At 41.4% G+C, this 13,376-nt stretch overlaps 1 protein-coding gene across 27 annotated transcripts in view; it reads right to left on the reverse strand.

The window, feature by feature from the left end:
* The window catches only part of DOCK9 (dedicator of cytokinesis 9), a 271,968-nt gene that overhangs the window by 89,184 nt on the left and 169,408 nt on the right, over positions 1 to 13,376 (reverse strand). For all 27 annotated transcript variants that reach the window (XM_034665402.1, XM_034665417.1, XM_034665414.1 and 24 more), the window contains exons 14-19: positions 10,456 to 10,538; positions 9,745 to 9,867; positions 2,072 to 2,151; positions 1,805 to 1,992; positions 1,605 to 1,670; positions 372 to 464 (exon numbers count right to left, since the gene is read on the reverse strand). In XM_034665402.1, the coding sequence (XP_034521293.1) occupies positions 372 to 464; positions 1,605 to 1,670; positions 1,805 to 1,992; positions 2,072 to 2,151; positions 9,745 to 9,867; positions 10,456 to 10,538 (633 nt within the window). The remainder of the gene's footprint in view (positions 1 to 371; positions 465 to 1,604; positions 1,671 to 1,804; positions 1,993 to 2,071; positions 2,152 to 9,744; positions 9,868 to 10,455; positions 10,539 to 13,376) is intronic.

The raw sequence follows: 13,376 nt of genomic DNA on the forward strand, positions 1-13,376 counted from the left end.
TTAAAATTAAGATTCATATAGTTTTAACAAACTACACCATCATTCTAAATAAAGAACCCCAATAATGAGAAAGAAAGATTCTCAGATCCCACAAACATAACTCAACTTAAGTATGAATTTGAAAGAAAATATGTCAGAATATTAACTGCGGTAGGAATAGAGGAGAGATTTTGACTTTTTCTTTTCTATTACCTGCATTTCCAAGTTTTTAGAATGAATGTTACTTTTAATACTTTAACATTTAGCTCTAGCACTGTTATTCCAGTATAGTATGCAGTTTCTCTCGTTTTTTGCTTTACTAAGCAAAGAACTTAAAGAGTTTTCCTTAAAACTGGTTAGCTGGGTTTTCCCTTGAAAACCTCCTCGCTTACCTCATCATAAAATTCTGGGTTTTGGTGATGGTGTAAAACCGCAGCAAAGGCGCTTCTTGTGAACACTGGCCCACCAGGTCTGCCATAAATGCACTAAAGTAAGAGTTAGCAAAGAAAGACAGCAGTATTTAATTAACAGAGTAAGAGATTAAACTCAGATGTGTTGTCAAGAGGAATTTCTACAGCATAAACTTATAACCACCTCTGATGGATTTCTTCTACCGAAGAGACTTCAGGCCCCGTAAGCCCTCTTACTCCTGGGTCCAACCCATCTTCCAGTCCATCTCCCAGCACCACCTCCCCACCCCCGCACACACATGTCCTTGCTATAACTAGACAGCACCTTGCCCATAAGTTCCCTTTCACACCTCCACACCTGCGCTCACGCAATCCCTCTGAATCACCTTCCCTTCCATGTGCGCCAAATTCCCATGTGTCCATCAAGAAATGATTAACTCCTTCCTCTCTGTCCACTCAGCAATTTTTATACTAATTATTCAGTTTCAACAACAAACCATTTCTATGTGCCAAGGAGCTTTTTCTCCATGACTACCTTTCCCACTAAGCTGTGAATTTCTTCAGGGAAAAAACTATTATTATTCCTCTTTGCATCTTTGTCTCCTTCCCTTCTTGGAAAGTCATTTTCACCTAGTTACAGTAAAGAATTTGGGCTGTGGAGCCAGACTACCTGGGTTTGGACTGGCTCTAATGGATCGTCCGAAGCAACTTACTTAAATTCTGTGTGTTAGTCTCATCTAAAAAATACTGTTAGGAGAATTAAAGGAGTTTAATACCTATAAGGCTCTAAGATAAGAGACTGCACTATGATAAGCATTCAGTAAACATCACCAATAACTTATTACTGTTATTACTACTATATTACAATAAACAATATCAATCTATTTTTATTATTATTTCTATTATCAATCTTACGAATACAATTCTTAGAACCCACACAATGCCTGACTCATAGTAAGACATGATATGTTTACTGAATTGAACATACATAAGAAAACTTCATCCCTAAAGAGTATAACAAAACAGAAACAGTCAATGAGGAGCAAGAACTCAATTACTCCATATTTTGTAGGTTTAGCACATGTGGTTATATATTGTAATGTCACATATTTTTGTGTCTGTGTTGATTATAATGTGCTAAATTCTTTTAGTTGTGCAATATTGCACAGGTTCATTTTTCAAATGGAAAAATGCAAACATATCCAAAAAACAAACCTTCAAAGGCTGAGAGTCTTCCTCATCTGAATCTTTGAATTCAATGCAAATAGCAATATTTCTGGCCTGCAGCAATATTTAAAGAAAAAAGAAAAAGAAAATGAAACAAAAAGCCAGAATATGCATTTATAAAAGAACATGAGAAGCCAAAACCCAAGAGAGTCTGATACCAAAACTGAAACCTCAATCTTTGTACTCACCTTGGCAAAAGACTTTTGACTGTCATATTTCAAGTACTTAGGATAAACATAAAGGTGATTGTTGTAGATGGTGTAAGGCTGAGTGTGTCTGGGTATGCAGGGCACAAATTCCTCTACCTCAAATGTGACTGGAGTTTTGCTACAGGTTTCAAATTGCTTCATGGGAATATATGATGAATTGACATAATCTGGAAAATTAAAAACAAACAAACTGAAGTAAAAGCCAAACAAAATTTTGTCTGGTTATTACCGAAAACTTACACTTACTAGGAAAGTCTGAGGAAACATTATCAATTGTAATGTCTAGGTTGCCCAAAATCACTGGGAGCTTGGCCATCTTCTCAGGTCTAGGAACAGGAGAAGAGAAAAATCACACATTTGTAAGTTAGCTTAGCTCTAAAACCTAAATGCCAGAGCAGCACTTCCCAGAGGAATATAATGTGAGCCACGAAAGTAATTTTAAACCTTCTAGAAGACACATTTTAAAAAGTAAAAAGAACAGGTAAAATTAGTTTTAAGAATACCTTTTATTTAACCCAATATATCCCAAATATTATTTCAGTATGAAATCAGTATAAAAAGTTATTCTAATTCTCCGAATCCAGAGGTGTTTTACACTTATTGCTCATCTCCATTTGGACTTGCTGCATTTCTCACGTTCAGTAGTTCCTGTGGCCAGTGGCTTAGACAGCACAAAATCTAGATAAGAATATCGGCAAGATGGTATAGTTACCATTTTCGTGAACCACTCCATCCTCACCCTTATTCTTGGCTCGAGTCATGAAAATACAGAGCTAGAGGCCATCTCAGGCTCGTGAGTCTAGTGAAATGATGGACACAATGTAGGTGCGCAGTGAAGTGGGTGGTGGTTGTTTTCGGTCTGAGTCCAGTGGGAGAATCTCCTCTGTGACACTCCTGACAAGAACTGCTACAGCATCAACCCTTCCTAGCTGGAAGGAAGCTTTCAGCACAGCTATTCGCAGACCCAGATGCTCTTCCTCATTTCGCCTCTCTGGAACTTCCACTTACCAAGGGACCTGCTTACATTTCTTTGTGTATCACCTTTCAACCATCTATAAACAGCAACCACACCTTCCTGAAGTCTGCCATTTTCAGCACTTTTGGACCTTCCTCCAATGTCATTTCCCCCTAGAAGAACATTCTGCTTACATCTGGGCACCCAAACTGCATATAACAGGCCCAGGAAGGTCTGACGAGGTGGGGATCAAGCAGCTCTCTGGTTTTGAACAATACACGCTTCTACTAATGTAGCCAAATGCTATTATTCTGTGGTAGTCACACCACCCTAGTGATGTACATTACATTTAAATCACCTAAAATCCCTAAATCTTTTCAATATGCTTTACTCTCATGCCATCTCTCTCCATCTTGTATTCATAACAATTACGTTTTTTGGAATTCAGAACAGGATTTGATTTTGCCTTGAGGAAATTTCATTCTTTTACATTCGAGCCATTTCTAGTTGATCAAACCTTCCTAAGTCCAGATTCTAACATCTAATGTATTAGATATTCCTAATAGCTTGAGGTCACGAAGGCATTTCATCAGCATGTTATAGTCTCAAAAAAGTCACTGACGATGATACTGCACAGAATACGGCCAAGAACAGGTTCCTCCTCAAACCTCTAGCAGCCCATTGCTAGCCCATTCACCACCTGTCCTGGCGTCTGGTTATCTAGCAGTTGAACAACTGTTCACTCGTGCATACTACACTTCTCTGATTTGTTCACAGGACATTGGAATATACACTTGTCAGAGGCTTTGCATTCCTCTGTGGTACCAGTTCAGCAACTCAGTTAGAAAGAGAAAAGCACAAATGTGGTTGGGATGACTAGTTCGACATGACGTGACTTATTCCTAGAAAACAGAATGCTGCCTCGTGGTTCTTCATAAGCCACCTGTTTAATAATGTCTTTTAAAACACTGCCAAAAAAACATCAAAGCTCATTGGTCTACAGATTCTGCCTTTGGATTTATTCCTATTTTTGAAAAGTTCCTATCCTAGCTCCTGTTACCTGTTAAGCAGCTTCACAGGTAACGTGTGGGTCTATCCTGGGGTATCCTTCACCTGCATAAGACTTCCTAACAGTCTTAAATTTTTTTCCTTTTTTTTTTTTTAAGATTAATTTATTTATTTTAGAGAGAGAAAGCACGCACGACCAGAAGAGGCAGAGAGAGAGAGAGAGGCGGCGGGGAAAGAGAATCTCAAGCAGACTCCCCTCTGAGTGCAGATCCCACCGCGGGGCTTGATCTCATGACCCTGAGATCGTGACCTGTGCCGAAAACAAGAGCTGAACGTGTAACTGACTGTATCACCCAGGCATCCCAACAGTCTAAAATGCTTGTCCTTATGACAACAGACCATGCTGAGCACATGCACCTTGCCTACCTCCAGCTCCAAATTACAGAAGCACTTTCTCCTAGCGTTTCTCTCCTTTCCACGGTCGTTTGTTTATATCTGAGTTTAAATGAGCAATCCCTTGAAATCCTGAGAGACAGCACTATCAGGAAGGCAAGTCAACAATTTTCCACACATTCTGCCTTCTGTTAAAAAGATTTTTGACCAAAAGATGTCCAGGGACAGCCCAGCATCGCCCCTGTATCTTGTCCCTGTGCCCACTGTGTGATTTGTTCAAAAACACAATATTCTTTGCTACTAGCAGGAAGATTGCACCTTTGACAATCACTTCCTGGGAGCTGTCGCTGGCCCCCCATGCACTGCATGCTCCCCAGATGATATACTGTCGGAGCCTCTCTCAGCTTCACACAAAGCTCTTCAGGGACATCAACCCTTAGACCCATGGGTTTCTTGCAGCTATAAATTTTCCTGACATACAGTGCCTTGCTCCACTGTTCATCCGACAACTCAACACTGCCAACATACCACAAAACCCTGCGTCCCACAAATCTTAGAGACGCCTATGAAGTCGTATCTGCCTCCTCAAGTCAGAAGTATTCTGTTTATTACAAAGAATACTTCCAAATATAAGTACTCAAGAGTGTTGTATTTCACCTCTTCCCAGTTACTTTCACCCATAAATTCTTCTTCACCATTGTTTCCATTACTCTGACATCATCGTCATATGAACTTTTGATAACTGGATTTCTAAGCAACAAATTCTAATTAAAGAATCTTCACTGGAACTCTTCGTATAATGTGTTATTTACTTCTGTGTCTAACTATACTTACTTCTCGTTCGGTTTCTTCCCTCTGCTGAGAGCTTTTACTTCTGGCTGCTATTTCTATAGAGGCATTATGTCCATGAATTTCCAAGAAAGCACAAATCTGAGCTTAGTTCCATACCACACAGCATGTGGGCTTTGTGGAAGTTTAGTTTTTTAAATATAATCTCAAACTTATTTCAAAAGTTTAGGGGTTTTATTGAACTTGGCTTATCAGACATCAAAACCTCACAAACAACAAAAATTCTACTGCTTTTTTTATATGCATTTACAAAGTGATGGGTGTGTGTGTGTGTGTGTGTGTGTGTGTGTTACAGAAAGTGAATTCTCTTATGACTGAGATTAGGTGTTTTTTTTTTAATCTGTAAAGTGTATATATTCCATGCAAAACTTATAATACTTGAGCATGAAAACCTATCCTAAAACTTCATTAAATAAATGTATAAAGTAGACACATGTAGGGTATCTGGAATTTCGGAACTGCTGTGGTCTACATATAAACCTAGGAATGAGGTTCAAACTCTCGCTCTTAGGAACAGGAAAGGTTTTCTCTTCCCATTGCCCATACGACAGCTCAACAATCCCCAGAGGCAGGGGAGTATCACAAACCAGCAGTCATCCCATGCCAACAGATTGGGTGTCCTCACCTCTGTTTCTGGAGCCTGGTCCCCCCTTCTCTACTGTCTGTCCTGACCCATTAAAGTAATTAACTGGCAATATAGGCGTGCCTGGGTCTGTTGGCAGTGAGTCTAATCTCCTAACTGCATTTTGTAAAAGGAAATAGTCCCTAAAAGCTTTGGAGTCACTTAAAAAAATGTGTATATGATTGAAAGAAATTTGAGATGTTTTTGTTTAAAAGAAATCACTGAATTGATGTCTATGAGAAATTTCAATAACCATTTACCAAGCGCTTATGGTGATACAACACGTACTCGACTGAGCACCACAGACAGAACACAAACATGGTATGATTCCCATCCTCAACAAGACATATAAGAACCACTTCCATACAAGTGTCTGCAAATTTCCACGGGAAGGCCAGTGTCTAGTGTACTGAGAAGGAAGGGGTCGAGATGAGTCTTCTTGGTAAGACCTGACATGCATTTTCCTTTACTCCCCACCACAGTTGTAGGATTACAATGGCTATTAGGGTTTCCCCCTTAAAAAGGAGAGGGAGACTCAAACAGAGGAGACACAAGAACTGCCCCAGGTCTCCCAACATGGACGTGAAATACAGACTGGACTCAGTAAGAGGAGTAGGGGTCCCTCGGAGAGACAAAAGCGGAAGAGGACATGATTTAGGCAGAGGGCAAAGCGTGGTGGGGTGAAAGTACTTAATGGCTTAAGAGAAAGGCAAGTTGCCCCACCTGGCTTGAGTGTGGTGTAACCAGAGGGAGATGTAGGTAAGAATGTCAAATCTGGGCACAGAGAAGACAAAGGTACAAATAAACACATATACATAAGTCTCACGCACAAACCCTAATAATATATATATTTTTAAGATTATTTATTTATTTATTTGACAGAGAGAGAAACAGCCAGTGAGAGAGGGAACACAAGCAGGGGGAGTGTGAGAGGGAGAAGTGGGCTCGATCCCAGAACCTGGGATCACGCCCTGGGTCGAAGGCAGATGCTTAACGACTGAGTCACCCAGGCGCCCCCCTAATAATATTATTAACTGAACTACTCAATAATGGTAGCATTAACAAAGGTTTATACTTAGGCAGCTCTTCTTGCCCACAGTCCTGTCTCTGTGCCTTGATAAAAATACCTTTTTGCACCGGGGGGAAAAAAAAGGTTTACATTTAAATGGGAATGTTCTATTTTTATACTTTACCTTCATGTTTTCAGATTTCCTGCAGAAGTTAGAAAACACACCACCATGAGCAAATCAAGTATAAAATACCAAGTGTTCTTCTTAGATAAATATTTCTGGAAGCATATATGTTAGCAATACCATCTATCTGACAGAATTATTTTCTTACTAAATCTTGGAACATATCCCCTGGTAATTACTGTGAGGGAAAGGGAGAAGTGGCTTATGAGATTTGGCAGCTGTTTTCTAAAGACTGGAGCAGCTTGAGAAAATTTTTCCCATCCATTATTAAGTGACATTTTGAGACAATCAAGAGAGCAGAAACAATAGCTTTGCACCCAAGCTGGTGCCCAGGCCAGTGACATGGGATTATTCTCTGTAAAAATAACTAAATAACTAACTAAATAAATAAATAGGAACGAAAAAGAGCAATGATAAGGTTAAAAGGAAAAAGAAAAAAGGAAACCTCCAGTTCCCTAATTCTACTGTGGAACGCACAGGGAGCCGCCACGGGCATTTCTCTGGATTCTTGCTGAGAAGGAAGGACAAAGGCTCCCCTATGACTGCTGCACCTTCCGATGCTGATAGCATCACATCCCTATTTGCAGGTTTCCGAGTCTCTCACTGGCCCTTGGGAGCACGCTCCTTCCACAAGATCCTTCCTCCTGAGCACACCCATGAAGGCCCGATGTGCCGATGTGCCGGGGAGAACACTGCTGGGCTCTGAACCAGGGAAGGCTTGGGCTTTTTACTGCCTGCCCATGGCCTCTTGGCTCAGATCATTTTTTCATTGGAGACCCTGTAAAGTTCTACCTTTCGGCCTCCACTGAGGAATGGAACTGGGAGCTGGGCTACCTCCAAAGCACCCCACTGGCTGGGCAGTCTCAAGCTAGCCAGCATAGGACGTAACTTCTGAGAAGCTTCCAACCTCCATCACACGTAAAGAACTTCATTGTTTGTCAGAATATAAAAGTAAATGTTAAAAAAAAAAAAGTCCACGTAAAATCATGGAAAGCTATAAAGTAGAAGTGAAAAGCCATCTATACACCCATCCCTCAGAGACAACCATGAACACCATTTTGGTGTCTATCCCATATGAATATTTATGCCTATCTTCCCATCCGGTTAGCTATTTGCCTATCCATTTCTTCATTCATACACGAAAAAAATTATATAAAATATTTTCTTCTCAAATATGAGGTCACAGAGATACACTATCTCCTCCTTAACAGTATAGTGTGTACGCCTTCCTAAGTGATTACGTTTGGACCCACGTCATAATTACTAAAAACTACATGGTAGTCTAGTGCAAGAAAACCGTAATCTATTTAACTCAAGGTGACTGGAGTTTTCAAAAAACAAAACAAAGTAAGATGACTTTTTATTCTACAAGCAAGGGGGAAACATGACAATAATTACTGTATAATGACCTGTTATATATGACAATACTCACTATCAGTAAGTAAAGGTTTTTAAGAGATGTTAATTACGGCTCTATTTAGAATTCTGAAAAATCAGAAGGGAGAGAAGTAAGAACATGGTGAAAATGAACTTTTAACAGCCAGTCCTGAGTTCTAAGCAAAGTGACATTGTTACTTTGACATGTGTTGTATTCCCCACCCCCCACCCCCAAATAAAATCTAAGACTGTAAAGCTCGTATGGTACAGAATAACCAGAGGCTGGCTCTTGGTCATTCTTTTCATTTCATTATTTTTTAATACCCTCAGTTCTTTCTCATTCCCAGAGGTTTCCCGGAAAATTTCTAAAACCCATGCCCCTAGTAAAGGAAATCCGTTTTGTAAGTTTCACAGTGAACCCGTTACGATGGAACACCAAGTAGCATAGTGACAGGAGCTGATTCTCAGCTGGGCTGCCCTGGCCACTGCTCGCCCTCTCTTCACCACCTTGTTGTGGGCTAAATGGTGTCCCCAAACACATATGCTGAAGTCCCAACCCCTGGTACCTATGAATGTCTCCTTATTTGGAAATAGGGTCTTTACAGATGTAATCAAGAAAGATGAGGTCACTGGGGTTGGCCCTAATCCAGTATGACACGTTCCTTTGTAAGAAGGACATCACACCAGAAACACACAGGAAGGCGGCCACGTGAAGCCAGAGGCGGAGACTGGAACGATGCTGCCACAAGCTGAGGAACGTCTGAGGTCACCAGAGCTGATAGAAGCAGGGAAGGATCGTCCCCCACAGATTTTAGAGCAAGTGTGGCCCTGCCAATGTCTTGGCTTTGGACTTCTAGCCTCCAGAAATTCGAGGGAATATATTTCCATGGGTTTAAGACACCCAGTGTGTGGCACTTTGTTTTGGCAGCTCTAGGAAACTCATATACTTATGAATATAGGTAAAGCATTTGAAACAATGCTTGTAAACAGCAAGCATTACATAAGTTATTGTCCTTCCCTTCCATCAACCCACTCAGTTAATGGTACTTGAGTCACTCCATTGTGCAGGTCAGAAACCTGGGGGTTATTTACTTGAGACTGCCACCCACCCACTGCTCTCTTCTTCCACCCTTCATCCAGCTGGGAACTCCAGACAGAGGAACGGTGCCTCCCCTGATGTGACCCCAATTAGTCCCTTCCTTCCACTGCCACTTGCACTGGCTTTGCTGAGTCCTTTCCCATCTCTTGCTAAAGGTCCCTCAACTGTCTCCTTCCTCCCTAGGCTCATCTCTACCCTCACCCCACCCTCCACAGCATCACCAAAAACATCATTTAAAAAATTCAAATTAACTAGGACACTCTTCAATTTTAAACCTTTTCTTCCTTCTCAAGGACGTGAGGTAAAGTTCTACACTCACCCAACAGGCCCTATGACGTTTGAGTAGAGCCCACCGCCTCCCTCCCCACCAAACACCTTCTGTTTCTCAGGTGTGCAAATAATAAGTAAGGCTTTGAGACTCACTTCCGGAAGTCTGCCAGGAACTTGAGCATGTCGTCATTGGAGAGCTTATTGCTGTCTTGCCTGTAGAGAGCAGAGAATCTGGCATTTTTGTCAAGGTTTCCAGATGCATCCTTAAACAGCGTCCTGAAATAGCCAAACAACATTTCTAAACTGAGTTTCCAAAAGACCAAAATAAATCTACAACTTAACTTTGGTTTCCACGTGAAGACTAATTATTATTCCATTGGCTGCAGCTAACAGAAATTTCATTATCAAAAAACATGGAGGACATTTATGAGGATGAACACAACTAACTCAATTTACATAGAAAACATTTCCAGCAAATGGCTTGTGCTTAGGAAACAACATACACAGTCAAATGCTTCAGAAGCAGAGCTCACAATTAAGGATGATCTGCAAGCACCCCCCTCTCCGCACCACAGCCCACTTCCTCTCCACCACCCCCCTCCCAGGGCTGCTGCCCAAGCTGAGCTCGGGACTTGCGGCTGGAACCTGGGATGCCAGTCCCCGCACAGATCTCCTCCAGCCAGCATCCTTCCTCTCTGCGACGCTACTAAGTGATTATTCAGATACAGCGCTTTCTTATTTTTCAGTTTTACACATTTAAATCCTTTTTGTCTCTGAGCAATAAATAGAATAGATCATTCTATCTACCTACCTATCTCCATATATCCGTATCTATATCAAATGTATAGAAGATGTTGTCCTTACCTTGCTGCCCACGCAAATGGCATTCTGTACTGTCCTAGTCTTTGGCATGCCTGTTTGGCATTCTTCAGCACTTTCTGAGCAACCTTGAAGACATCAGAATCAAGCCATGAGATGCTAAATCCCACTGACAGAATTGCGGTCTAAAGAGCCATCATCCCACGTTCATTAAACAAGCTCTTATCATAGTTCCAGATGCATGGAAATGCACAGGCGACTGTAATGAATATGGCTGGATTTACACAAGGTACAGAGTATGCTGTTTAATGCAATTGTTAGCAATGATTTTCAAAGAATATAGAATGAGGACTGTTTCTAAAATGTTATGTCTTTTCTAAAATATTGTTTTTACGGGCCACAAGCATTACATTTCATACGCTTTCATAGTTCTTTATGACTCTGGCTATTTACTAAGTCCACTGGGTTATTAACAATTGCTAATACTTGATATTCATGTCAAAATATATCATATTACTTGAAGTTTAAATGAGAACACTAATGAAAATACTAAGCTTGCATAGCTCCTAATGTGCACCAGCTTGTGCAATTCCCACAATTTGGGGATAGATATTCACTATATAAGACATAACAGGTGCTGACTTAAGTGAGGCCAGAGTTTTTAATTGCTATATTCTTAGTTTCTAGTATAAATTACTGCTATTTTCACTTCTTACGGATCAATTTTCATTTGTTGTGGGTTGACTTATTCACCCTACAGTGCACAGTGAAACAGATTTGCTTTGGCCTAAGATGTGTGCATGGCAGGTCTGTGAATCAAGCATATGACCATTTCCCCAAATTTGCTTGTATTGGGATACTGCACTGTTCCCAATGCCAAGTTTGATTCGGTCAGAGTGGTATGTTCAAGGGCCTTCTACAGGACTTAAGCACATCAAAGTCAAACCAATTTTGGGAGTCATGATCTAGAGCCTGTGAACCAATGTGTGCACTGCAGAGCCGTAGCCTCAGCATCACCAGGGAGCTAGTCAGGAATGCAGAATCCCAGGCCCCACCACAGACCTCCCAGGTCAGAATCTGCATTCTGAGCAGGCCTCCGGTGATCTGTGTGCACCAGGTCTGAGAAGTGCTCATCTAGAAGACTCCTAAGTAGAACAGAAAGGTTTGTCTCTAAGTCAAACTGAAACCAGCTGTGTGACTCCAGGCCATTAAATCTCTCCGGGCTCCACTTTCCCCACCTTAAAACTGAAGGGCATGAGCCATAGTACTTTTCATTATCCCTTCCAGTTACCAAACATTATGATTCTACCACAACTGTGTTGTGGGACTTGCTGCCCTCACGAGTGAATTAGACACATGTCTTGACTGAAACACGTCAGCAGCTCACCCAGCTCCTCCCTTTCTTCCTCCAGCTGGGCATGTTCTTGTGGGGATTTCACACAGTCATAGGGTAAAACGGCCTACCTTCCTGGAGGGGTAATTTTACTCAAACATTTTCAGATAGAAACTATTATTTTTAGGTCCTAACAATAATGACTATGTTGTGGAATAAAATGCAATATTTGCATAAAATTTAAAATTAAAACATAGGCTTCAAATCAGTTTCACTGTTCCCTGCCGTGGATAGTCTGAGGTCACAGACTTACTGAGGGTCCAAATGGAACACAAGGTATGCAAAAGACTGAAACACTCATTCTTGCTCTCTAGGGGTTTTTTTTCCCCTCCCTTCCTTCTTTCTTCTCCTTCCTTCCCTCCCTCTTTGTTTTCTTTTCTTTCTTTTTCTTTCTTCTTTTCTAATCTATTCACGGTGAACACCTGCAGAGACTTTTCATAAAAGTTTCCTCTTCCAAGACAAAATTTACTCTATATGATGTTCTAGACCACCTTGGAAAACAGGAAGAAATAATTTTGATATACATTAGAAAATCATCCCTCAGTAATCTCTCTGCCAAAACTTCTATTCTGATACAAAATGGTTGATATAAATGGATATGAAATCTATTCTGATATAAAATGTTAATCTCTGCCTTATATTAATACTTTGGAGGTGTGAATGCATGGAATATATACATATGGCTGAGCTTTCCATCCCATAAGTAAAGAAGGAAGAGCAGACTTGCACAGATGCTCAATGGACACCGGGAAGTGTGGAGTAGACCATAAAGTCTAGCCTGAAGTGAAATGTGATTTTACACCAACATGAGCTGCCAAATTTTAAACCACGCATGTGGCAGGCAGAAGAGCAAAGATGTGCATTTAGGCCCTGGAAATGAGTTATGTACAGAGTCAGGGGAGTAGATCTTACTTGGGCCTTCATTGATTATTAATCAAAACCCCGAGGAGCTAAAAGAGCTTCTCAACCAAGGTTTTACAAACTTGATTTAAAAAATAAAATAGCTTCTCTCCAGGGACCAAACTTTACTCAGCTTTTATCATACTGCTGGAAGCAGTGTGTCTGGGTAAATGGGCTTTCCCTGGCTGAGGGTGATGAATGATAATGATGTCCTGCATGTGTCAGTGATTTGCAGTGTCCCCAGCAATGTCTCGTACATTACCCGTGTGGTCTTGGGACTGTTCCTGAGAGGGAGGTGGGGCAGGTAGCAATATCATCCTTCGACTACAGATGGGTCACTGGAGCCCAGAGAGGTGACATGATTTCTCCAAAGTAGCCAGGCTCGTTAGCACTCAGCACCCAGGTCTCTGACTCCTACAACCTGTTCTCTAACAACCGCCCTCCATCCTGGCAGACACACCTGTGGTGTATGGGCGGCCACAGACAGGAAGAGGGGAAGCTCCGATTCAGCTCAATAAATATCCCTTAGAGCCTGGGGAGTGTCCCCTCCTGCAGCTGACCAGCCCTTGTCAATGCAGCAGGGTCATCTCTCAGATGACCACTTGGAAAAAAGACTATAAAACCGGCACAGACAGCACTCAAGAGCTCACCCTACCAGGGAGCTCCATGTGCT

Source organism: Ailuropoda melanoleuca, chromosome 7 (assembly GCF_002007445.2).
Source record: "Ailuropoda melanoleuca isolate Jingjing chromosome 7, ASM200744v2, whole genome shotgun sequence".
Lineage (NCBI taxonomy): Eukaryota > Metazoa > Chordata > Mammalia > Carnivora > Ursidae > Ailuropoda > Ailuropoda melanoleuca.